At 32.7% G+C, this 26,554-nt stretch overlaps 3 protein-coding genes and 1 long non-coding RNA gene across 6 annotated transcripts; 1 reads left to right on the top strand and 3 right to left on the bottom strand.

Annotated features, from left to right (window-relative positions):
* Positions 1-2,930: 2,930 nt before the first annotated feature.
* Positions 2,931-7,902, bottom strand: LOC105762222 (pentatricopeptide repeat-containing protein At1g26460, mitochondrial-like). The gene is made up of 3 exons (XM_052625700.1): positions 7,340-7,902; positions 3,874-3,928; positions 2,931-3,458 (listed from the first exon to the last, which is right to left on the bottom strand). Exons 1-3 carry the CDS (start codon positions 7,632-7,634, stop codon positions 3,224-3,226), a joined length of 585 nt encoding a protein of 194 aa, XP_052481660.1. The 5' UTR covers positions 7,635-7,902; the 3' UTR covers positions 2,931-3,223.
* A 2,501-nt stretch (positions 7,903-10,403) lies between these two features.
* On the top strand, positions 10,404-11,920 carry LOC105764472 (PLASMODESMATA CALLOSE-BINDING PROTEIN 3). Its single transcript, XM_012583059.2, has 4 exons — positions 10,404-10,634; positions 10,876-11,118; positions 11,208-11,238; positions 11,407-11,920. Exons 1-4 carry the CDS (start codon positions 10,583-10,585, stop codon positions 11,777-11,779), a joined length of 699 nt encoding a protein of 232 aa, XP_012438513.1. The 5' UTR covers positions 10,404-10,582; the 3' UTR covers positions 11,780-11,920.
* Positions 11,921-13,553: 1,633 nt separating this feature from the next.
* On the bottom strand, positions 13,554-16,035 carry LOC105764471 (uncharacterized). Of its 3 annotated transcripts, none has more exons than XR_001124649.2 (4): positions 15,782-16,035; positions 14,702-15,512; positions 14,491-14,602; positions 13,554-14,154 (listed from the first exon to the last, which is right to left on the bottom strand). It is a non-coding gene; the product is annotated as an uncharacterized LOC105764471 (long non-coding RNA). The 3 variants fall into 3 exon arrangements; XR_001124650.2 differs by having other exon boundaries at positions 13,554-14,125; XR_008191639.1 differs by lacking the exon at positions 13,554-14,154 and having other exon boundaries at positions 14,373-14,602.
* A 7,153-nt stretch (positions 16,036-23,188) lies between these two features.
* On the bottom strand, positions 23,189-25,930 carry LOC105764470 (SH3 domain-containing protein C23A1.17). Its single transcript, XM_012583058.2, has 3 exons — positions 24,891-25,930; positions 24,392-24,445; positions 23,189-23,703 (listed from the first exon to the last, which is right to left on the bottom strand). Exons 1-3 carry the CDS (start codon positions 25,887-25,889, stop codon positions 23,476-23,478), a joined length of 1,281 nt encoding a protein of 426 aa, XP_012438512.1. The 5' UTR covers positions 25,890-25,930; the 3' UTR covers positions 23,189-23,475.
* Positions 25,931-26,554: the final 624 nt, after the last annotated feature.

Genomic DNA, 26,554 nt, shown 5'->3' with positions numbered 1-26,554 from the left:
GATTACACACAGTAAGCTATTAAAGCTTAGTAAGCCATAAGCAAATAAACATTTAATCATTTACATAAATTAAGCTAAATAATTAGTAATAAATCATTATAATTTCAGATATAATTCAATTTATCAATTTATATATATCAAAACTTATATAATTTGTAATAACTTCCCTCTTTACCGTATAATCAATTGAACATTAATATAACCAATCATCACTTTCCTCAATGCACATATACATCAAAGGTCGAATACATATATATTCAAATATGCAATCACATAATTCATATTTCGCATAACTTCATATCATCAATTCAAGTATACAACTTACCTTATTTTCAAATAGGTAATCAACTATCACATACCTGGTCACTTAGCCCGATTTATACATTCGTACACAACTTATCTTTCCCCGTTGAACCATTCGGAATTAAAAAGGATACTCGGATAGTCGAAAGACTCGTACAATGCCAACGTCCTAGACCTGGTCTTACATGTAATCACATATCGATGCCACTGTCCCAGACAGGGTCTTACACAAATCAAATACGATGCCAATGTCCCAGACATGGTCTTACACGTAAACACAAGTCGATGCCAACGTCCCAGACGTGGTCTTACACGATAACACATATTGGAAATCCTATGTCATGACATATGTATCCTATCTATTCCTAAGGTTCGTACGGGCTTTCGGACAACGTATCTCGATCGAATCAAACACGAAATAAAACTTCCTGGCTTATCACACATTCGGCCAATACACATATATATCCACAAAATTCAATTCAACAAATAACATTTATATATTTGAAAATTCAACAACATTTATATGCTAATAGACTTACCTCGGATGTCGTCGACTGTTAAATCAGCTACTCGACCACTTTTGTATTTTCCCGATCCAAATCTGATTTCTTTAATTATTGATCTAAGCATATTCAAATTAAGTTTATTTAAATATCATTCTATTCAATTTAGCCTAAAAACACATAAATGGGTAAATTAAAATTTTGCCCCTAACATTTCACACTTTTTACAATTTAGTCCATTTTGCTCAAAACACAAAATACACAAAATTTGACTACACTCCTTAAGGGCTGAATATTCCTAGTGTCCATACAAGCCCACATATTTCATTTATTTCACATTTTAGTCCCTAAAAAATTATTTTTACAATTAAACCCTAATTACTCAAATTCATCAAAAATTCAAAGACAAAACATGTTAATCTTTCACATATCTTTCATATTCCATCATCAACTATCACAAAGCTCAAGCATTCATCAATGGCATTTCTCAAAATCATCAACAATTCACAAAATTAAGATATGGGTTTTGAAGTATTTAAAGCAACGATCTCAAAATCGTAAAAATTATCAAAAACCGAACAAAAACCAACCTTGAATTAAGCTTCAAAATGGCCGAATGTTTCAAGCTTTCAAACCTTGTTTTTCTTTTCTACATTCGGTGAAGAAAGATGAACATAAAATGGTGGCTTTTAATGTTTTGTTTTATTATAACATATATTATTATATTATTATTATTTTAACTTTTATTTATATATATATATATATATATATATATATATAAATCACATATCATCATTATGCCATCCACTACCTATTATTATTGGCTAAATTACAACATAAGGCCTCAAAATTATAAAGACGGCAACAATTAGGCACTTTCTTAATTAACCATCAAGTTTTCATTTTACGCGATTAAGCCATTTTTTTCAAATTAAGCACACAAAAATAAAATTAATTCACGAAACTTTCACATATGTAAATTCACACATAATTAACACAGAAAATAATATTAAAATATTTTTCAGACTCGAATTTGTGGTCCCAAAAACCACTGTTCCGATTAAGGTCAAAATCGGGCTGTTACAGTACCCGTCAATTGTAGCCTTCCGCTGCCTTCCAATACTCCTCAATATATATTGTCGATTTAGACACTGCGACTTTATAATCTACTGATATGTTCATGTCATACCGTTTAATAGCAAGTACTCACTCTTCTTTACTTTCGAACCTCTATCCTACGAATAACTTCAAATGATCAGAATTTATGGCCAGCCGGTGAGGAGGAACTATTTCAAGCTACTCCGGGAACTCAGCTACATGCACTGCGCCGAGGTCTATGAACCCAATATTATTGTGCATCAAAATACGTCGCATCTGGTTCTCGACCGAAGAAGCGTTAATATTTCCATCGTTATTGACATCTTCATCGTCAATATCATCAGGTACATCATCCACATCGGGATCACCATCACTATCGACCTTTTCATCATAATGATCGCTAGCACCTTCTTCACCACCAACCACATCAACATCGGGTGTAATATTCAGATCGATACCGATCCCACCTATAGTCAATTCACTATCAACGTACGATATTGGAGCCACTATCCACGAATCTTGAACTCCGTGTTCTTCACCATATGCGTTGACATCTTCATTTTACTCCATACCGGCTAACTCAGCAAATAAGTGAATCGGTACATTCTTGTCACTCTCATTCCCACAGTAAAGAGCGACCATTGTCTCCACGTCTTCGTCGTCTACAAGTTTCATTTCGATGAATTTGATCGGATTTGTCGAAACGAAAACTTATAGAAAATTTTTGATATCATTCTCTCACGTTTAACAATTTTTGCATTAATTCTTCCCTTCATATAATTCAACGAGAAATTTCTATTAAATCTAATTGCTATTTGTTGCCGACATTCAAATATACATTCAATACTTGTTGTCAAGATGACTCCATCGAAATAAACGCATACAAAAACTTATTATCCATCTTCAATATTCAATCATCAAAAATAAACAAAATCTCAAAAATAATCTCGAAAAGTAAATAAATTACTTAAATAAAAAATTAATGTTTCAATATGCAATTTTTCATTCTTAAGCTCATACTTTTCAGTTATCATTTTGTACATGAACAACATTTAACCACTAATCCTAATAACTAACACAATAACAATAATAATAGTTTTACTCAAAATAATACTAACTAACAATAATATAATGTAAAACTAACAATCATACTAACTAAAATAATAATTAGGGTTTTTACTAATCCTAATAACTAACCATGATAATAATATTAGTTTTTACTAATAATAATACTAAGTAACAATAATTATTAATAACTAAACCCTAAAACTAACAATAATAATACTAACTAAAACCATCAATTTGAGTTTTTATTAATCTTAATAACTAACAATAATAACAGAACTAACAACAAAAATAATTATTATTATACAAAAAAACATAATAGCAAGATAATCCATTATTTTTTTTAAAAATATCTTATTTTTTCTATTTTTTTTCTTCCCTTTTTCTCTTTTTCCGGCACAACCTCCTCCTTCTTCTTCTTCTTTTCCTTCAACTGGATTGAAGTTGGTATATAATAGAGTGGTGCCACCTGTGGCATCCCATTTTCTACTGTTTGGTTTTTTTTACCATTTTAGTAAATAAAAAAGGTATACTATTTTAGTATTTTTTTAATTTCTTTTTGTATTATTTTTGTAAAATACCCTGATATTTTGCTTAAGGTGGAGTAATTTAATGACTTTTCCTACAAAAAGTTATGAATCTTATCTATCAAAATGAAAATAGCCAACAGATTAATTGTTTTGCAGAAATAAAAACAAAAAAAAAATTGTGAAAAAAACCCTCAGCCATTCTTCTTTTTCTTGAAAAGAACAGAATAAGGTTTGACTTTAGAATAAGTAATTAATTTTCGATTGATTGAAAAGACACAGAGAAAAAGGGACATCCTCCCCGACATTTAAACTAATTAATTCCTTTTTTAAATCATTAATTCTTTCCTTCAAATAGTAAATAAAGTCACACTTACAGTTTTGCACTAGCAGAATCAAGCTTTTGAACTCCAGTTTTTGAAGTATCCATTGCTGCATTCAAACCAAAATTTACATAAAACACAAAGCAATAGAAGCAAAATATCACTAAGAAACAAAATAATAATTTAATAAACTTCATCAACTAAATAAAATACAACATTCCTGACATGATTAAAGTTAAATCATGCAAAATGTATTTCTTCAAAAATGTTATTTTAAATCTTAAAACTTTTTTTGAGGGGTGAGTGGGGTAGAAGAGATAAGTCAATGATATTTCATTAAACCAACAATAAGCAGCGAACATCACATACATCAACTTCAAAATATCATACAAAACAATCCCCTAACTGCTAATCCACACACCCTCGACAACTTCAATATAATTAAATACAACCTAGTCAAGCTCTGTTCCATACAATATCTCTACCTGATTCAGCCTACCTAATCAAGCTTTATACATTGCAGACATATTCCTGATTTTCCTAATGCAACAACATTATTTTCGTTTGTTCAATTTGGAATGGATCTTCCCAAGTTTCAGCTAGCATTCCCGAAAGTTACTTAAATTCTAATCTATCAATGAGTGGCCTTCACCAGTTTTCATCAACAAAATGATCGAAATTTTTAAACATGGTCCACTTAAATTCTCTTGGATGAGATAACCTCTTCCCATTAACAATTATGCAAGCAATTGCATTCTTTCTAGCTCTTACTTGAAGATGAAAAAACCTGGTATCTTTTTTTTTTTTTTAAGACAACTTTCATTAATAACTGACAACACTCACAAAATCAAACAAAGGGCAAAGACATTTCAGAACCAATATGTAAAATTAAAACATCCGTAACACAAATCAACCAAAACTCGAACACCAAATAAGAACAGACAGCGTCAGGACATGGAAATACCAACAAAACACAGAGAACTCAATAAAACAAAACAAATGTCACCATCAAGCCATGAAAATACTTCCCTTCAAATGCCAAACTTAGCTAATACATCTGCTATCCAAAACTCTTCAAAAGAGAAATTGTCACCTAAAGTTCCACTCTTCTTACTTCTTTCCTTAATGAACTACAAAAGGAGGTATTATTTCAAGCCTCTCAATCCAAATATGCTTCAAAAATTAGTCAAACAAGGCCTAATTAAGTTGGAACTTCTCTTGGTCCCATAATTCAAAATGGGGAAAAAGTTACCAAAAGGATCTAAAATATTAACCTCCATTTTAGGACTTAAGGATAAAGATCTCTTACCTGCTTACGAAAATGCTCTTAAACTTAGTTGAGCAAATATTTTTCATAACTAAAACTCAGAACAACAAAAGAACATCACGCACCACCCATTTTTCCTCAGTTTTATGAGCAACCAAACAAGGAAGAATAAGAAACACAATGTTAAAAGTTCAAAACCACAATAATTCGGCAAATCATGATAAGATACAAATCATGCACTACTTGCAACTGAACATAGCATCGAGAACAGTGAAAAACGAATAAATTGTCAGAAGAGAAACACGAACACTATTAGCTTTTGAAGAAATCAAATAGATGAAACCTAGAAAATGAGAATAAAAACGGATAAAGAACTAATCATTCCAAGAAAATGTCATTATCAACCATGTAAATGCCAGATGAAATCTTGATTGCAGTAGTTGTTGAATCAATTACTAAAAGAAAAGGAAAGTGGCAAAAGATAGACCAATTAGTATGATTTTCAATAAGACAAAGCTAACAAAAAGCAGAGAGAGCTCTATTAAAAATCAGACGAAGCTAACAGTTAGTATGAGTATTTGTTTAAATCATGTTTAACTTCATTTATCTCTTCCAACTCTAACGTGTCACTGTTCACTTTCGTATATGTAATTTAAATTAAGTTTTAATAGACACCGTTTTATTATTTAATTTATATAAGATATATATCATCTTACTATAAAATAAATTTTGATTGACAAAAGGAAAATACTACTATAATATTTTGTCACAAATATATTTATAGTGTTTGTTTTTGCTAATAACATCATTTAGAAAATGATTTCAGGAAAATTTATCATACAATAGAAAAACATTTTATACAGTATCATTGAAACAAATGTAATTTAAACTTACTTCAATGTTACACTATTATAAACTAATCCCTTTCTATCATTATTTTAACTGTATTTAATTGACTTAATTCAAATGTTAAATCAGTGTCCGATGAGGCAGCTTAAGGAACTTCTTTGATATTTATGTATTATTAATTTTTAAAATTGAAAAGGAAGCATGCATGCAAGTTAATATTCTCGTGCTAATTTCTTTTTTTCTCCAGAAATATATCAAAATCACCAAAATATTAAATAATAGCTGATTCAACAAAATAATCAGAATGCAAATAATTGGAAGTATAAAAGGACAATCAATCCTTCATCTACTGAAAGCAAGAAAGGTGGCCTTGCATTTTTGCCTCAAGCAATCCATTTGGCCATAAACTCCAAGTCATAAAATGATAGCTTGCTATTGTCTGCTTGCATTACAGCTTCTGCAAGATAGTTGCACAAACTCCAATTTGGATATAGAGCTCTATTCTGATCTGTTTTCTGATAAGACCCGAGAAATCAAAGTTAAATAATCAAACATTGAGCAAAAGGCAACCTGCATACTCAAAATAACATTTTGCAATCAATAAGTCATCTAACCTGCACCTCTCAATGAGCATAACCAGAGTGTCAAGCTGGCCCTGACTAACACAGCAAGCTATGCATTCTGTAAATACTTTAATAGACAACTTATAACCGGATTGTAAGGCCATATCTATATATTTCAAAGCTGCTTCAACCGTCGCATCTCAAACAGCATTCCCATAACCAAATCATAAGATTCATCATTAGGCAGAGATTCCTTTCCACCTTGCAACATCGTGATAGGGACAAAGTGAAGGGTGACAACACCAATTTAATATCACTAGTGTTTAGAATGTAATTCCAATAAACTTAAAGCAGTATCTTACCGATGCAAGGGACTTCCTATTCAAACACAAACGCATATCCTTATAGAAAGTAAATTGATAAAAGGAATTTAAATCTTCAAAAATAAATAATGCATCACCCTTTCTGTCCCAATTCATAACCCAGTTGCGATCTTTATCCAATTCTCATTCATCTAACATCACTAAAATTCACCGAAACAACATCAACCAAAAACTATGAACCGTCAACCAAAGACAATCACACAATCTCAAATACAAAGGATTCAAATTCTCATTAAAATTAAAAAGAAAAAACTCACAACTAAATCCACGTTTACAATTCACATCACAAATTTGGAGTGCAGAGTAATGAATTTTATTTTTAAAAGAAAATGAGAACTTTTTTGCTCCCATCTCATCTACTAACTCAAAACGAAGTATTTAGGGAACTTTCAAGCAAAAGGGTAACGAGAAATCAAGTTTTAAAAAGAAAAGGTATAGCACTACTACATCCAACTAACCGTCAAGCAATTTCTCAGCAGCTTCAGTTTCCTTAGCCTGACGCATGGCCTTTAAAATCAAATTAAACGACGCTAAATTGGGAACATGCTCAAAATCATCCATTTGGGCGACGAAATCAAATAAATCCCGAGCTGATGCTCCGATCATCAAATTAGCTCTCAGATAATGATTATAAAGATTAACATCAAACTTATTAGGCTTCCCATTCTCATCCAGCGATCGAACCCAGAACTCGAAAAGCTCTTTCACATCAATCCAGCATTGTTGGATCATCAAGTCAGCGAAATGGTTCATTAAGCAGGCGCGTCGATGGACTGGGAGGGGTACTGAATCCGGAGTGCAGGGACTGGCCCAAGAGGCCTAGGGGAACAAGCAATTGGGCCAGGGAGGTTGGATTTTGGGCGGCATTAGGGTTCTTCCAGTTCTCATGGTATAGAAGGGTGCCGGAGGCTGGGTTGGGAGGGAGAGGGGTGGTTTGAGTTCCAGTGAAGTGAGTCGACCCCTAGAGTTGAGATTCTTAAGAGAGGAAAGAGAATGTGGAAATGAAATTAATTTGGTTTGCTTGGACTAGGGTTTGGGTTTGGGTCAAGATGGCCATTTAATGTTGGAACACAAATTTGAGGATATCAATGTAAATAATAAAAAATTATTAAATAAATTTGTTCGAAAAATTAGAAGGACATTTAAACTACATCAAGGTCCCAACACAAACTTGAGAGTCATACTTCAACTAAGCACGATACCAAACTTTTGGTAGTTAATGGCTTACCCATATCCCTCCTCATAATAATTCAATATATTCTTAATAGTGGATACGTCCGAATCATTAATGTCGAAGAAAAAATTATCATTAGCAAATAAAAAGTTGACACACTTAACCTTCGTTGACACATCGAAATGTCATAGAATTCTCCTCTAGAGTCTACCCTTTGCAACAAGAAATTAAGACCTTCAGAGACAATAAATCATTTTGACACAATTGATCTTACACCCATTGAAAAAGACAAAATAGCTAACAATTGATAAACAACATAATCCAATGAACCCATCAAGAATCAAAGCTCATCTTCAACATAAAATTTTAATCCACTCAATTGTATGCTTTGTGAATATCAATGTTTAAGGTTATCTCACCCATTCAACCCCTCCTTTATTCCTCAGATGATGGATTAACTCAAAAGCAATCAAAACATTATCCATGATCAAGCAGCCTAAAATAGATGTTGATTGCATAAGTGAAATGACACTGGGCAAGATACTTTTCAAGCGATTAGCGAGAACTTTAGCAAGGATTTTATAGACAACATTACATAAGGCAATTGGGTGAAACTCTTTTAGGAATCAAAACAATTAAATTATCATTAATCAAAGCAAGAATTCACCTCTGTTGAGCCAAAAGCAACACTAAGTAAAAATATCCTCAACGACAATAAGCTAACAACTTTAGAAGAAGGCCGAGATCATACCGTTTGGCCAAGGCGCCTTATTAAACATTATTAGAGTATGTTATAACCAATTTCAATTAAGTAGCCAAGTTTCCTTGTATGCGTATAAATTCACCTCTCATGTTCTCAATCAATCAAGCTTTTCTCTCAAGGTTATTCATAAGAATTTAGTTTGCTCTTTTCTTACTTTTATAAGAATTTAGCTTGCTTTTATGAACAAATTAAATTCTTATGAATAACCTTGAGAGAAAAGCTTGATTGATTGAGAACATGAGCGGCGAATTTATACACATACAAGGAAGAGTAACGGTTACTAACCAACTTAGCTACTTAACTGAAATCGGTTACAATAGACTCTAATAAACATAGATGTTTAATATTAAATATTATTAAACATACATATTAAATTATTTATATTTTAAAATATAATAAATTATTAATATAAATTTTATTTATTTTAAATTTTAAATAGTATTATTGAAAATATTTATATTTTAAGAAATATATATTACAATTATGACTATTTTATAGTATAAAATATAGATATTTTAATTATATAAACATGTTTAATTTCATTTATCTCTTTCAATTTTAACACTTTCATATATGTAATTTAAATTAAGTTTTAATAGACACCGCTTTATTATTATAAAATATTATTTTACTATAAAATAAATTTTAATTGTCAAAAGGAATGCACTACTATAAATTTTTTATCACAAATACATTTATATTGTATTTGTTTTTTACTAATAATATATCAAACAACAAAATATATTTTATACAGTATCATTGAAACAAATGCAATTTAAATTTACTTAAGTAATCCCTTTCTTTTAACTGTATTTGTTTTTCTAAAAGTTATTTTTAATTCTATTATTAACATTAAAAAATTCAACATGAAATGATAAGTTTTTTGGTGGATCATCAAATGATAATCTTAAAAACAGGACAACGTAAAAGTATAACATAAGAATGTAAACAATAAATATTGATTACTTTATTGATTCGTGTCGAATCTAAGCTCAACGAAAAGGCTGAAAAATAAGGGGCATCACACACAAGAAAAAGCAAAACACATAGTGACAGCACATTGATTAAAACTTGAAAAAGTAGCTCTAAAAGGGTCCCAACGCCAGGACCCTCGTCACTCCATCTTTACTTTCACTGTTACTTCAAATTTACTACGGTGGCGTGTAATGGTAAATTGCTTAATAATATTCGTATCAGTTAAAATTTTACAAAAAAATAATTTTATATTCACAAAAACGAATTTAAATTTATTTGAAAATTGTGTGACGTTTCAACCTAGGATAAAAAAAATTGAATCCTTCTATGAATATATTATATTGCATGCAATAATACCAACATACATGCACATGGTTTATGCTGGAAAGAAGGAAAAAAGGGTCAAATACATGACAAAAACCTTTTTTTTAAAATTAGGAACGTTGCACGGTTTGCCATGATACTTTAAAAGAACAGTGAGAAACATTTGACAGATTTTTACAAATTCATTTGTATGTATCTACCTATACCAAGTAATTAGTATATGTTTTCATAAACACTTGTTTTAAGATAACTTACTGTAATAAAAAGGGGTCTATATATCAGATACAGACACTCACCATCACCAGTCACACTACCCACCGTCATTCTTCTTTGTTTCTTATCTTGTTGTTGGTCTGGAAATCTCTTCACTCTCTCTTTTGCTTCCAAGTTTTGCTGCTAACAGTATATCTTTGAAAGTCAGTTGATATTACAATTATTCCCTTCCCAAACCTTGCATCATCAATCATGGTTCCTTTCATTTATGTTGTTCTTTTCTTAGCCATGTCTGGCCATTCAAGTAAGTTTCTTGGTGTTTCTTTGATTTTCTTTCTTTTCATTGGGCAAAAGACTTCCTTTTTTTTCTCTTGTTTTTCAACTTCAGATCCATAACTCAAGATTTCTGAGATCGGTTTTTGTTGTTTGATGCAAATGGAAACAAAAGAAAAGGGGGAAAAACCCCCATTTTTTTAAAAGAAAATATTTTCAGCTTGCTTATGAAAAAATTGCAAGTGTTTTTTAATTGTTTATGGTGTCTACAGGTGCCAACTATTGCTTATGTAAAGATGGAGTGAATGAGCAAACACTTCAGAAAACCCTAGATTATGCTTGTGGAGCAGGAGCTGATTGTACTCCAATTAATCAAAATGGTCCTTGCTATAATCCCAACACTGTGAAAGATCACTGCAATTATGCAGTCAATAGCTATTTCCAAAAGAAAGGTCAAGCTCAAGGAAGCTGTGATTTTTCAGGCACTGCTACTGTTAGTGTTAATCCTCCTTCAAGTAAAGTCCTACTAACCAACCCATTTCAATAAATGTTTTTTTCCCTTTTTTTTCCTTGGATTTTTCATAATTTTCTCTGTGAATTGCAGATATTCCCTCTACTTGCAGTTTTCCTTCCAGGTATGTTCACTAGAATCTTACACTCCGATGAAACTTACTTTGGGATTTTTCATGTTTTCAATTTATCATTCATTAAGTAATATTTTGTTCTTTTATGTTCTTTTGTCTGGTATTTCACAAAAAAAATTATGCATCTTTAACATTGTATATGTTGTGCTAATTTTACAGTGGTACAAGCACAACACCATCCACAGGGACTCCGACGACACCGACCACAGGGACGCCTACCTCAACACCAACCACAGGGACTCCTACCACACCAACAACGGGGACACCGACAACAGGGACTCCTACCACACCAACAACGGGGACACCGACAACAGGGACAAGCACCGGGATTCCTTCCACAACACCCACCACGGGGACAACCACCGGGTCTCCGACGGTGTTTGGTGGTGGCACCACCTCACTTGGTCCGTCGGGAACAACCACCGGCATCAATGATCCAAGTCATGCTGTGACTCTCTTCACGAGCACCAACAACAACATTCTCTTCACTCTTGCTGTCACACTTTGGATTCTAGCATACTATTGGGCTTAAAAAGGTTTTAACATTCATGTGCTTCGACATTCATGCATGCATGTATGTATGTATTTATGTATGTAGTGATCATTTTAGTAGGAGAGGTGAAAAAGATGCGTTTTTGGGCATGACCAGTAATATTAATATTTAATTAAGGTATGGATGTAGTGATCATTTTAGCTTTTTTTCTTCCCTTTTTGTTTGATCTTTCTTTCCCTGCCTTTATGAAAAAAGTTTTGGAATTCGATTCCCTTTTGAGTGCTCACTACGACACGCGATTTTTTTAGATTTAATTAAAAACAATTAGGTTGCAATGCATAGCCAAAATGTGTAGATTCTTCTTCTAGCCCAACTTCTTTTACTTTTGTACATATATTATAAAAACAATTTAGTTAGAAATTCGAGAAAAAACAATTTAGCTAGAAAAAATATTTTTATTATAAATATATTCATTTTTTGATAATTTTATTTTTAAAAATTATATAGCTTAAATCATAATTTCAAATAAAATTCCAAAATAAAGTATTGGTTGTATTTAATTTATAGTTATTTTTTTTCCATTTAATCATGATATAGGTGTCACATAATCAAATATTTGAGAGGTTGGTGTATTAAAAAATATTTTACATGTGAACCACCGACTTTTGGGTTAGTGAAGGAATCGTGGTAATAAAATGCCATTTTGGGGTTTAGACTTTAGACACAAATCCATTTCGTGCGTTTATTAAAATTTTCAGTCATAAAGCATGAATTTTGGTGGAACAATAAATAAAAAAACATTTTAATTATTAGTAATTTACATTTATGGTGAGATATAAACCACAATAAATAAAAACCAATGTGGATTTTATATTTTCCAAGGCCTTGCCTTTACCAGAAAGCTAAATCCTAATTAGTGGTAGGTTTATTTTTACAAAATTATTATCAATAATAATTATGTTTTGTTTTGTTTTGATTTTTCTTTTAATAAATGTTTGTGCAAATATATATTAAATATTTAAATTTTAATTTAGTCATAATATTAACTTTGATTTTTTTAGTTTTATAATTTAATAATTTATTTTCACTAAAATCTTCTAAAGAATGTCAACTAATTAATGTTACATAAAGTAATTTAATAATTTCATTTCAAGGTTAATATATAATTAAATTAAATATAAATTTGAAATATATAATTCTAATAAAATCAAATACAACTTTTAAAGAAATTAAATATATTTAATAACACTTCAATATACAATTGAATTTTTATTATTTTGTACCTAAAAATAAAAAACATAAATAATAAAGGATTTATGAAATTTTCATCAAAGCTAAAAGTATATTTTACACTAAATTGTCTTTTACCCAAATAATTAAAATATATTATTTGGTTTGTTGAAAATCGAGTCTAAAAATAGATTTTCAAAACCGAAATTATAGGAGTAAAATAATTCGGCTCCTACTTGAAAACTTTCAGTAAAGATGATACTCTCTCTCTCTCTCTCAATAATTTAAAACAGAAGAGTGAAGTGAAATCCTCAGAAAAGATGAGACGAAAAGTCAAGCCACGCCACTCCACTTTAATTAAGACTCAGCTGCCCAGCTTCGACACTGCATTACAAATGTTTGAAACGTGTCCTACTTTTATAAGACTTACTATCAAATTTAGATTTTTCTATTTTTCTATTAAATTTTTATTTCTATGGTCTACACTTTTCCATTTCACATGGGCTACAATATTTTAGGGTGTTAGTACTTAGATCCATTTTAGTTTTTTTTTTTTGTATTTCTAGTTTATTTTATACTTAAATTTATAATTAGATCTAATTTTATTTTCAATTAAAGAATATAATGATGTTACCATATCACCACTTAAAAAGCTAAAAATATTTTCTAAAATTTAAAAATACAAAAAATTGAGTATCAAAGTTTTGAAAATTAAAAAATAATACAAATACTAAAATGTTTTATATAATGATCAATTTACCGACAAAAATAGGAGAAAGTTGAGGACTATTTGATAAATGGATATGGCTGTGGTGGAGGGGCGAGATTTCCTCCATTGCCGGTTGAGGCTTCCCAATTGAGCATGTTACTCCTTCAATGATATTCCTCCGTTTCCTACAAGCATTAAGACGCAATAAAATGGAGAAGTTGGTTCACTCCCAAACCTGATCGGGAGGATAGGAGGTGGGATCCCAGATTGGACTTGTATTGTCCTGCAAATGACTATAGAGGCTCCGATTCTATCATTATTGTTTCCTTTGTTAATTTCCAGCCCTCTCTGTATTAAGAGGATTTACACTACCAGACCTCGCTTTACTTCTGCTTACTCTTCTTTCTGCTGATCAGGTGGGAACTGCTCACTTCCATTAAGAAGCCCTGAGTTTTCAGTTTGATATTACGGCTCGCTGACAACATATTTTGAAATGCAAGATTATGTTGTTTTGCAAGTTTATACTAAATTATCTATTTATTGCATAAAGGTGAAGTTTACAGTATTTTTATTTTATTGATAAATAAATTTATTTTGCTAATAAATTAATTTATTTATTTTATCAGATAAATAAATTGGATTTGAGAGGAGTGATAGGTAATTAATTTTTTAATAAAATTGACACGGAAAGAATAAAAATAAGTTTTCTAATGGCATTATTAATTTATTTGACCATTTAACTTTATAAAAAAGTAATAGTCATTTTAGTTCTTCATTTAATTTTTCGTCTCGTTTGGCTTACTCATCTTACGTTTGGCGAAGCATCTTTGCGGCTAGAAAGATGCTGGAAGATGGAGTCGGTTGGAGAGTAGGCTTTGGATCCAAAATCTCAGTCTGGACAGATCGATAGCTTCCAAAATGGGCTAGGGAAAAATTCACAACACTGTTATTACAGACTCAATTGATAAGGTTTTTGATTTGATCACACTAAACCCAAAGAGATGGAATCAGGAGGTTCTTACCAAAGTTTTCTCTAGGGAAGATGCTACAACAATCAGATGCATGCCACTCTCTTGATTGGTGGAGGATGAAAGACTCATACGGGTTGGCGACAGAACAAGCGAGTATACCGTTCGGAGTGGGTATAGGACTCTTATAGGTCAACTACTACATACAGTAATGCTACTGATACAATAGAAATATACAAGAAAATTTGGCAACAAAAAATCCCCTCCAAAATAAAGATTACATCCTGGCGTGTTCTACATAATTATCTCCCTACTACCTATGTTCTATACAACAGACAGATAGCGCAATCACCAATATGTCCAAGGTGCAAATTGTGTCCAGAGTCTACAATACAAGTGCTACTATGGTGTGGTCTTGCACAGTAAGTTTGGAAAAAAATGAACATATGGCCAACAGATAATCGATACGAGAATATCTGGATCTGGTTTGAAGATATTTTTCTAAGGAATGATGGGCGTACCTGTCGTAGAATTCTGATAACTCTATGATCCATTTGGCACGCTCGAAATCAATTTGTAATGGAGGGAAAAGATCAATCAATTTTGGAAATCTGTTCTAAAATTGAAAGTCTGCTTAAGGAATTATATGTAACCAAAAATTACTAGTGAAACAAGATCAAATGATCTCTTAATGGCTACCTCCAAAAGGGCAGAACGTCAAGATTAATTTTGATGCGACATTTAAGCTAGACCAACATCGTTCGTGCTCTGGGTTTGTTATTAGAAACAAATCTGGGCTGGTAATGGGACGTGGGGTGCAGATGAATAATTATGTTGCAGGCGCTTTTTCTGCGGAAGTCATCGCCTGCATCCAAGCACTTTAGTTTGCAAGTGATATGGGTTTCTATAACATAGAAGTTGAGAGGGACTCAAGAACTACTATTATTAAAGTCCAAAAACGTACTTTTGATAGATTTGAAATTGGTGCGCTTATAGAAGAAATCTTATTTTTAGCCCTAAATTTTCACTCTATTTCATTTTGATATGCAGATAAATCAGTAAACACTGTAGCCTACAAATTAGCAACAATGGGGTTTACGAAGGGAAACACAATGTTTTGGGTAGAAGAGGTACCTAAAGGCATATTGGAGGCGGTGAATCGTGATATGCCCCTTTAGTTTCTTCCACCAAGATCCATTACAAGAGTCTCTTATGCTTCATACCAGAGAACGATGAACTCAACTCTACCATCGGATCGCCCTGTTGGTTTGAGGGCCCGTTTTGTTTTCTCACATGAGAACTGAAATCGTCATCTCTGGTTTTGCCGAGGCTTCTTTTATTTTCTTTGCTTTTTTGCTTTGTGTTATGTTCAGTCAGTTTCGTTTTGCTATTTGTTTTATTGATTGTTTTGAGTACACTTATGTGATGGGTTCCCCGGTGTGAAGAGGACAGGGACACGTGGTTGGTTTATGTTTTTGTATTTGCTTTTTGTTTTGACCCATTAATGAAGTCTCGGCTTATTTTAAAAAATTCGTCTAAATTTTTATTTGATAAATAACTCTAAAATAAATAAAAAAGTTAATCTCTATTAATTTTGTTTATGTGAAATCTACGTGATAATTTATGTCTATGTCACGTTAGTAGTTAATTAATTTTTTAAAAATTTTAAAATATTAATTAATTATTGACATAAGTATACATGTGGATTCATGTGACGATCCACATGTATGATACATCAACAAAGTTAACATTTTTTATCCATTTTATGGCAAAGTTTAAAGATCAAAAGAGACGAAAAATTAAATTAAAAACTAAAATGATTTTTAAAAATTTTAATGAATAAATTATGATACATTTCTAATTATTAAAACATATTACTTGTTATGACTCGAGCAAATTTGATCAAAATAAAGGGAATATATAAATTATTATAAGAGCAACAATTTCAAGCAAAATGCAATAGACAAATCTAATAAAATATACTAAATATTAATATTTCTTAATTTATAATAATAAATAATATAATTGAAATGATACTCAAAGAATATACGAGAGAATTGAATTATTTAATTTATTAGTTGTTATTATCATTAATCATAATGATTTTTTGTCCTTCAATTTTATAGAAAATTTCATTTTATTTTTATTTAATTTTCATATTTTTAGTCATTGAATTTGTATTGTTTGTCAAATCACCCTAAATAAATAAAAATTAACGTTTGTTAACTTAATTGAAGCGATATATTAATAATTAAATAATTTTTAAATTTAAAAATATTTTAAAAATAATTTTGTTATAGTTTTATAATTTTATAATTGTTTAATTTTTAGAAATAACTTTTATAATTGTTTAAAAATTTTAATTTTAAAACTTTAATTAATTGCGATGTGGCATCCATGTATATGTCATATCAAGAAAGTTAACAAACATTAATTTTTCATCCATTTTGGGATGAATTGACAAATAATACAAGTTTAAGTGCTAAAAGAAGACACAAAATTAAATGTGGGGCTAAAATGAATGTTTTTTATAAAGTTAAAGGACCAAATAAGTCCTTGTGTCTTATTATTTTGTTTTGTTTCAAGTAAAATGAATTAAACTCATTAAAAATAAGATAAAATTGTAGAAAATGACTATCAACAATGGTGGAGCCAAGGGGGGCTCGAGGGCCCGGCCCCCTAAAATGAAAAATTTTTCATTTAGGTTCTTTATAATTTTTAAAAGTTTAAATTGGTAATGGTAAAATTACAATTTGACCCTCCCAAAAAATATAAAAATTTGATTTAATCATTTGAAAATTATAAAGATATAGACTATTAAAATGATGAGATTGTATTTTTACTATCATACAAATATACAATTTAATTCCGCCAAAAAAAAATTCTGACTCCGCCACTAACTAATGTAAATTTACCTAAAGAAAAGGTGATATTGAGTTTAACTCTTACATAAAAGTAACGACTTAAGATAATATTTGAAACAAGATAGTCAATATTGTCTCCGTGGACGTGCTGCTTTTTTTATTTGTACTGATACCATATGTATCAGTACTAGTCTATTTCGGATTTATCACTATTTTTGTAAAACATTTGATATATGCATATAAAAGGTATTTACAAGTATTAAATAATGAAAAACTAAATTAAAATTGAAATATATTCTAAAATTATTTTTTGGTATAAATAAATAATAAAAAATTTAATTCAAATTATATTTAATTTTTTTTGTACCGTTCGATACACCATATTTTGACTGGTATGGTAGAAATCAACTAGTACAGACTGATACGACCGGTACCAACCAAAATTTACACCGGAATGGAACCTAGAGTTTGTTCCAGTTTAATATCGAAACGGAACATACCGACCGATACGGGCGGTATCAGAATGAAACTGAGTACCATAATTTGAAATCCAAAAATAAGAATTTTAATTTTACATATTTTTCAAAATTATTAGATTATTTGGACCAAACACACCTTAATAACCATTTCCCATTTCCTTAAGTGAAAGAGTGTAAAATTCCCTAAACAATGTAGTTTCGTTTCGATGTGTCATAGGCTAAACTATTGCATAATCCTTTTCGCAGCAGCGGGATTCAAATAAAAGTGAACAGGTAAAGAAATATCCCATTGCAACATCATGCAGCTTAACGAACAAGTGTTCCGCAATTTGATTTTTGCCATTACAAACCGGGCATTAATTACGACATGTAAAGTTGCACGCACCCTCTCCACTCTGAATTTAATCAAGGTCCTGCGGGTTTTTTACAAAAATAGGGTAAGAAAAACAAATCTACTGAAATAGGGTGTCAGAAAAAGTATTTACCAAAATAGGTTACTTTTTTCATTGGAGCCTATTAGATAGACGCCAATGAATAAAAAAATAATTTTTTTGAATAAAATATAATTAAATATTTTTTCGGGTCAGTATATAATCCGTATAATATATAGTATTGGCGCCTATCTGGGAGGCGCCAATGGTGGTGCCTATCTGGGAGGCGCCATTATTGGTGTCATACTGAGAGGCGACAATGGCCTGATTTTCCCCTATAAATACCCCCAACACAGGCATAAATTTTACTAGAGAAACGGAAGAAATAAGAAGGAAGCAGAAGAAAAAAAGGAAGGAAAAGAAGAAAAAAAAAAGGTATTTTGGTTTATTTCTTTTTAAATAGAATGTAGAGTCTTGTTAGTAATTTTATTATTTGAAAGTTATTTTGTCAGGTTATTAATTTTGTTAGCTTCTGAATGAAATATTTTGCATTAAAATTTTTATGTAATTTGTTTACATTTTGAAACTGTTTTAAGAAATCTGAAATTCTTTTTAACAGATCTAGTATTGAAAATGGAGAATCAGTTTTTTGTATGCGTTTATTTCGATGGAGAAATTTTGACAACAACTGTGGGATGTATATTTGAATGTCGCAAACAAGTAGCAATGAGATTTGATAGAAATATCTCGTTTGATGATATGAAGGAAAAAATTAGTGAAAAAATTTATAGATGTTGTGGGAGAAGGATATCAAAAGTTTTCTACAAGTTTCCAGTTTCAACAGATCTAATAAAATTTACCGAAATGGAACTTGTAGATGATGAAGACGTGGAGACAATGGTCGCTCTTTATTGTGGGACTCAGAGTAACAAAAATGCACCGATTCAGTTATTTGCTGAGTTAGTCGGTGTGGAGGCAACTGAAGATCCCACCCCATTAGGTGAAGAAGATGGATGGTGGTTCCGATATCGTATGTTGATAGTCAATCAACTATACACGGGATAAATATTGATCTTAATGCTGCAGCCGAAACTGATGTGGTTGGTGATGATGTATACTATAGTAGTGATCCTGTTGATTACGAAGTGGATAGTGAGAGTGATCCCGACGCGGACGAGGTCCCAGATGATATTAACGACGAAGGTGTGAATGAGGATGGAAACATTAATGCGTCTTCAGTCGGAAACCAGATTCGTCGTATTGTGATACACAATAATCCTAGGGCACACATGTCTCGGATAGACATCGATGCGACACGGACAGCTGAGTTTCTGAAGTACCCTGAAATACCACATGCTAACAAATAGGCGTATATTCTGATCCAAAGGAGTTTTACGTGGGCCAGGGATTTGAAAGTAAGGAAGAATGCATGTTTTCCATTAAGTGGTATAGCATGAATATATCAGTAGATTACAAAGTCATCGAGTCTAAACCAACATTATATATTGGAGAGTGTTGGAGGTTGGCAGAAGGCTGCAATTGGCGGATACAAGCTGCATTTATGCAGAAGTCGCAGATGTGGGAGATACAAAAATTTGTTGGGCCTTACACATGCACTTCAACACGTATGACAGAATATCATCAAAAACTTGACTCCAAAACTATCTGTACATGCATCATGCCAATGGTGAAAGACATGCCGACCATTAAAGTTTCGGTACTGATTGTCGAAATACAAGTACGATTCCAGTATCGAGTATCATACCGGAAGGCATGGATAGCTAAACAGATGGCAATGTAGCAATTGTACGGAGATTTCGATGCATCGTACAATGAGTTACAGGGATGGATAGCCGCCATGAGGGAACACGTGTCGGGGACTGTAATTGAGTTGCAGACACGATCTTATTACGGGCCAAATGACCAACTATAATCGAGAAAAAGAATTTTCCATCGGATGTTCTGGACGTTTGATCAATGTGTGCGCGCATTTCCCCACTGCAAACCATTTGTGCAAGTAGATGGAACCTGGCTATATGGAAAATACACACAGATCTTACTTCTTGCGGTTGCTCAAGACGGCAACAGGAACGTGCTCCCGATAACATTTGCCATCGTCGATAAGGAGAACATGGAATCGTGGGAGTACTTTCTTACCAACCCGCGGAGGTATGTTATTAGCAATGATAATATTTGCATCATCTCCGATAGAGGGAAATGATTAATTGCAGCCATTAGGCGTTCTGGTGTACCATGGAGATCACATTTCTTGCATCCAAGCACATCGCGCTAACTTCCAAATGAGATTATAAGAATGCAGATTGGAAGAGACAAGTTGTGAGAATGGGTAAAGAACTACCTTATCTTTTCAATATAAGTTTTAATGTTTTAGAGTAATACTGTAACTTAAATTTTTTTAATACATATGCAGCGTACGAGCTAGAGCCACATATTTTTTGCCAAAGAATGGCCCGGCTTGAGAGTGACATGGAGGGTCAAACCAACATATCTTTCCGGTAGTGGTTAGGTACCATGGAGCCGTGGCAATAGGCTCAAAATTTTGACGAGGGCTTTCGTTGTGGTCAAATGACTACAAACTCAGTGGAGGGGATCAATGCTGTGTTATTAAAAACACGACATATTCCAATTTCATCTGTCTTCTCGGCAACGTTCTACAGGTTGGCTACCTTGATGCCAAGAATGGGTCAGCAACAAGTGAACCAGATGGAGGTGGGACATGTCTTTGTCGAATGCATTAGGGATGTAATGGTTGTAAACCGTCGAATGGCGAGATCAATGACAGTAGAAGTATATTCACGCCATAATGAAACGTTTCGAGTTACAGAGACCATCGGTTGTCGACCCGGTATACCACCTAGGTCCTACGGAGTTGATCTCTGAAATAGACGGTGCGATTGCAGGAGGTTTCAAACACTTCATTTTCCATGTGCACACGTCGTGGCAGCTTGTGCTGTGCTAAAGTTGGGCTCAATGTTGAACAATTTATCGATGAAGTGTACACCATCGAACGTACGTTGCGTGTATGGGAAAATGAGTTTCCCCGTGCTTCCTGACCTATCTAATTGGGAGGTACCTCCGACGACCTTCGAGCTAGTCCAGACAAAAGGTTGCGTAGAAACCTGAAAGGTCGTCCGCAATCATCCAGAATCCATAACGAAATGGACATTAGGGAGAAATCTGATGGGAATTTGTGTGGCGTATGCAGATTAGCCGGTCATAATCGGAGTAAATGCCCTCTCCGAAACTACCATGTTAGACAATCGTCTCAATTGGGTAGAAATTGATATGTACTTCATTACATAAAGATGGTTTGAATCACAAAATTGTCTACAATTTGTTGTAGTTAATTCAGCAAATAACATGAATATCAAATAAAAATTTTATTACCATCTCATTAATAGTACTTGATATGTGATTATTATTATTAATTAGAGAACCCATTTCTGCAATCGCAATCAAAAAATGAATTCGATTAATTTGTTTCAAAAATCAATAATTCTTGTTAAATAAATACAAAATCAAAGAAAATTAAATTATATAAAAGTTACATTATATAAAAATTAAATGAGTTAACAACAACTATATGATTAAAAAAGTCAGTTATAATTAAACTTTTAATAAAATGATTTTTAATTTTTATAATTAAACTTTTAATAAAATGATTTTTAATTTTTTATAAATTTTATATGTTAAACTCACCAAATACTAAACTAAACACAACAACTTATAGCTTAATCCTAAATTACTAATAAATTAAATTTTAAATAATTACACGCACAAATTTATAACATAATCCTAAATTACTAACAAATTAATTATAAAATAATTACAATATTCATACAAAAATTACAATATTACAATATATACCGACATTACAATATTCATACAAAATTACAATATTACAATATTCATACAAAATTATAAAATTACAATATTCATACAAAAATTACAATATTACAATATATCCCGACATTACAATATTCATACAAAATTACAATATTACAATATTCATACAAAAATTGTAATATTCATATAAAATTATAATATTACAATATTCATACAAAAAATTACAATATTCATACAAAATACTAATCCAAAACTATAAATACAAATTTAATTATAAAATAATTACAATATTCATAAAAAATTACAATATTCATACAAAAAATTAGAATATTCATACAAAATTCTAATCCAAACTATAAACACTAAATATAGATAATTTATAATTAATAATTAATAACAAAAATTCACAATATCTTCTAAAAATTCACAAACTATAAACTTTTTAAATTATAAACAAAATTATTTACTAAAATAATACATTACCTTTCTTTCTTTCTTTCTTCTTCTTCTTCTCTTCTTCTCCTTTCTCTCTTTTTTTTTTCTCTACCGTCCCCATTGCATGTTGGGACCATTTACTTATAGCCAAAAAAAAAACAAACATGAGGGGACAAGACATGCTGCTGGTGAAGCCATGTAACGGTGGGCAGAAGGCCACCATTGGCGCCTCTCTATGAGGCGCCTTCATTGGCACCTCTATATGAGGCACCTTCATTGGAGCCTACTTAATAGGCACCACCCGACCCGTTGACCGTATTTTGACCTGTATTTTTTTAAATTTATTAAAAAATATTTTATTCAAAAAAAAAATTATTATTTTTTTATTCAATTTTTTCTGACAGCCTATTTCAAGAGATTTTATTTTTCTTACCCTATTTGTGTAAAAAACCCAAGTCCCGCCCTTGGAGACAAATGACTTTTTGGATACTCGAGCGTCAAACACCAAAAAAATAACTCTAACAGTAAACCCGAAATGGATATTTCAAATACACTACTAGTATCAAATTCATAATAATAACCAAGCGAACAAGGATGCTTGACTAATGTTGCACTAAATGAGGGGGAATAATTAAAAGTCGATGAACAGGGTTCACAAACGAACACACACCTCAACAACAATAACAACACAAATTAGATGATCTGCAACTTCCTACTTTTCCCTTTACAGAAATATCATATGTCTAGGGTCAGAACATTTTCTTCCACGCCTTGCCTTCTTAATAATCATACAGAGAGATAGGGCTTCGTTATTAATACACTTGTCCTTCCATATTTTGGGGCATCGGTGCTGGCTGTGTCGGTTCTGGTGCTGGGGGTGGTGGGGGCGGTGGCGGTGGCTGAGCATCATCTTTAAATGGTTTGTTAATGTCCATAGCTGCAAGTACTTCTAACTCTTGGATAGCATCGATTGCACTGATGTTGCTTTCACTGCTGAACTGAGACTTTAGTACTCCAACTGCTTGCTTCACTTTTGATTGCTGCAATCAACATTCTTCAGTCAGAAACCATAAATGAATTTGCCCTTTCTTTAGTTGTTTTTAAATTTAAGAATTAATAATCAACACAGCTACACTGCAAATACTATTATACATTATATAAATACTATATAATATCATTGTAACCTACTCAAAATTTACCATACTAATTGCCTACCTCACAATATGTCCTACAGAATATCAAAGACTTCACTGTGAATCAATTTTGCCTACCTATGTACCCAGGCTCTTTATTTTCCTTAAACATCTACGTCAGGATTATTAAAAAAAACCTACATCTAACATTTTTTTGGTATCCTCCATGTTTAAGGTTCGTGGCTGCCCCTCCTAACAATATCGCCTCCCAAGGTTCGAACCCACATTTTTTCCTCGAAAGTGCAATGTGCCTTACCACTGCACATTAAATCCGACATTAATTCCAACATAAGCATGTGATCTGTTTTCCAGACTCCAGAGAGATGCAGAACACTTTAAAAATTGTTAGTGTAACTACATTGAAAACATGCCTATATCCAGTGCAACATACTGATATCCAACTCTTAAAGTCCGAGTGCAACAAGTTGGCAATTATGCACCTATGTTTTCTCTATTATCAATACAATGCTAAAAGTTTTGGAATTTAGAAGATCTTATCCCACTGCAAGGCACAAATCAAAATCATCTGACTTACAAAGAATTCAAGTTTTCTCTTCAGATCGCCATATGATGCTGCTCCATCCGTTGTCTTGTTATCAAAAAATCAAATCCAAGGGCGATGATATTAGATTCAACATAAAAACATCAAGCATAAGATAATATTAAAAAAAAGTCTAAATTTTAGAGGCATGTTCTAGCAATTTGCAAAATCATAGTACTCACATATTACCTACTCTCTTTTTTTAAATGACATGTATCATTCACTTAAATACTTCATCAATTTCTCCCATAACCATTACCATCTTAAACAAATTATTTTGACCTCTCCTTTATTCACAAACAAATGGAACGTTAAGTTACACAGGGCTAAAGTTAGTTATTTACTTCGAGTACTTTCTACATTGTAAGACATTGCAATCATGACAAGTTATACTTAGAATTAAGCCCCATGCCCGGGCTTAGGCGGGGGAGCCCGAGCATTGACAGTTCTGGTCTTCTAGCAAAAACCATATATACAAGTGAAGTGGTTATACCTTCTTGGGGCGGCCAACAGGCTTTCCAGTAGATTTCTTGGGCTTGATGGGCTTCGCGGCGACCCCACTACTCTTGGGTGGTCGACCTCTCCCCTTTCCAGGGACCGCAAGGCCAGCAGGAGCCACGGCAGTGCCTTTTGGCCTTCCTCTAGGCCTCGGACCAGCAGCAACGGCAGTAGTAGTAGGAACAGCAGCAGCGGTATCAGCATAAGGAACAGCCATGGGCTGACCCTGGATCGGCATAACAGCCGGTTGAGGCATCTGGTTCAAGACCTTAGGCGGCCGCCCACGACCCCTTTTCATCGCATTAGCCCCCACCACCGACCTGACCGTTTTGGGCTTCCTGGGACGACCGGGACTCTTCTTAGGGCCAGTTTTGGGTGGACGACCCCGGCCCTTCCTAACCCCAAGTGGAGCAACGGGACCATTCTTCCTGGGCCTACCGGGAGACCTTTTAGTGGCATCGGGAATCGGAGCAGGCAGCGGTTGCTGTTGCTGCTGCTGCTGCTGAGGAATAGGGTCGGCAGGAGCAGAAATTGTGGGTTTGGGTTTAGGAGGACGACCACGGCTTCGTTTGAATCCAGGAGGAGAAGAAACATCGGGAGGGTTGGAAGGAGTAGAATCGGGGATAGGAACCTCAGATCTAGCAGTAGAAGCAAGCTTATAAGATTTCTTGACCATGACTAAGATACCGTTGTTTTTCAAGCGCTTCAAGTGGTGAGTCAACAAGGCCGAGTGTGTTGGTGGCAAGTCCTTGTGAGCTGACTCTATGTACTTAGCTATAGCCCTTTTGCTTGACCCATTCTTGTCTTTTAAAGCCCCGATAGCTTCGCATATCATGTCAGAGTAAGATGGGTGGTCGAAACTCGGTGGTGGACCACCAGCCACCGTCGTCGCCGTCGTAGGGTTAGAGACAAAAGGAGGGACGACAGGGATGACGGACGGGGGAGGGATCGGGGGAGGAGGGGCTACGGGCATGGAAGAGAAAAAAGGGTCCATTTTTAGGTATGGTGAAATGTCGGGAAAGAGATAATTCTAGTAGAAAGAGAAATAAAATTAAAATTCAAAAAAAAAAAAAGATTGCTTTTTAAATTTTCAATGTAATTAAAAAAAAAAGAGAGAGGGAAGGGGTTTCCCGAGGATGAGATGGATAGATGTAATAAAAAATTAATTAATACTTAAAAATAATTAATTTAATAGTTTGAAAAAAGAAGAAACAGAAATTAGATTAGTTTGGGGTTAAGTAAGTGTTGTCATCTGCATTTACTGTAAAATTCAGATCTGAAGCTGAACTAAGTGGGTCCACCATTATCTCAACGGGTATGATTTCGGACAAACTTTTTCAGTTGTTTGTTTGTTGCCAAAGTTCTAATGAAGCATACTTTCGTACTTAGAAGAGCCACTTGAATTCATTTCAAAAAAATTTGAATTTTATTGGTAAAAGTAACAGTAAAGTCTCTATAGTTTGGGGCGGATTGTAATTCGGTCCTTTTATTAGTAGTCTATATAATTAATCTTTGTATGTTTTGATACGTATAAATTAGTATTCAAATTTATTTTTATGGGTAAAATCTAAAAGTAGTCACCCAACTATGCTTTTTGTTCTATGTTGGTCATCAAACTATTAATTTTTATTATTTAGTTACTAAACTTTTCAAAATTAA

The sequence above is a fragment of the Gossypium raimondii genome, chromosome 12 (assembly GCF_025698545.1).
Source record: "Gossypium raimondii isolate GPD5lz chromosome 12, ASM2569854v1, whole genome shotgun sequence".
Lineage (NCBI taxonomy): Eukaryota > Viridiplantae > Streptophyta > Magnoliopsida > Malvales > Malvaceae > Gossypium > Gossypium raimondii.
The sequence above is the reverse complement of the archived record's forward strand: the minus strand, read 5'-3'. Positions and strand labels throughout refer to the sequence as shown.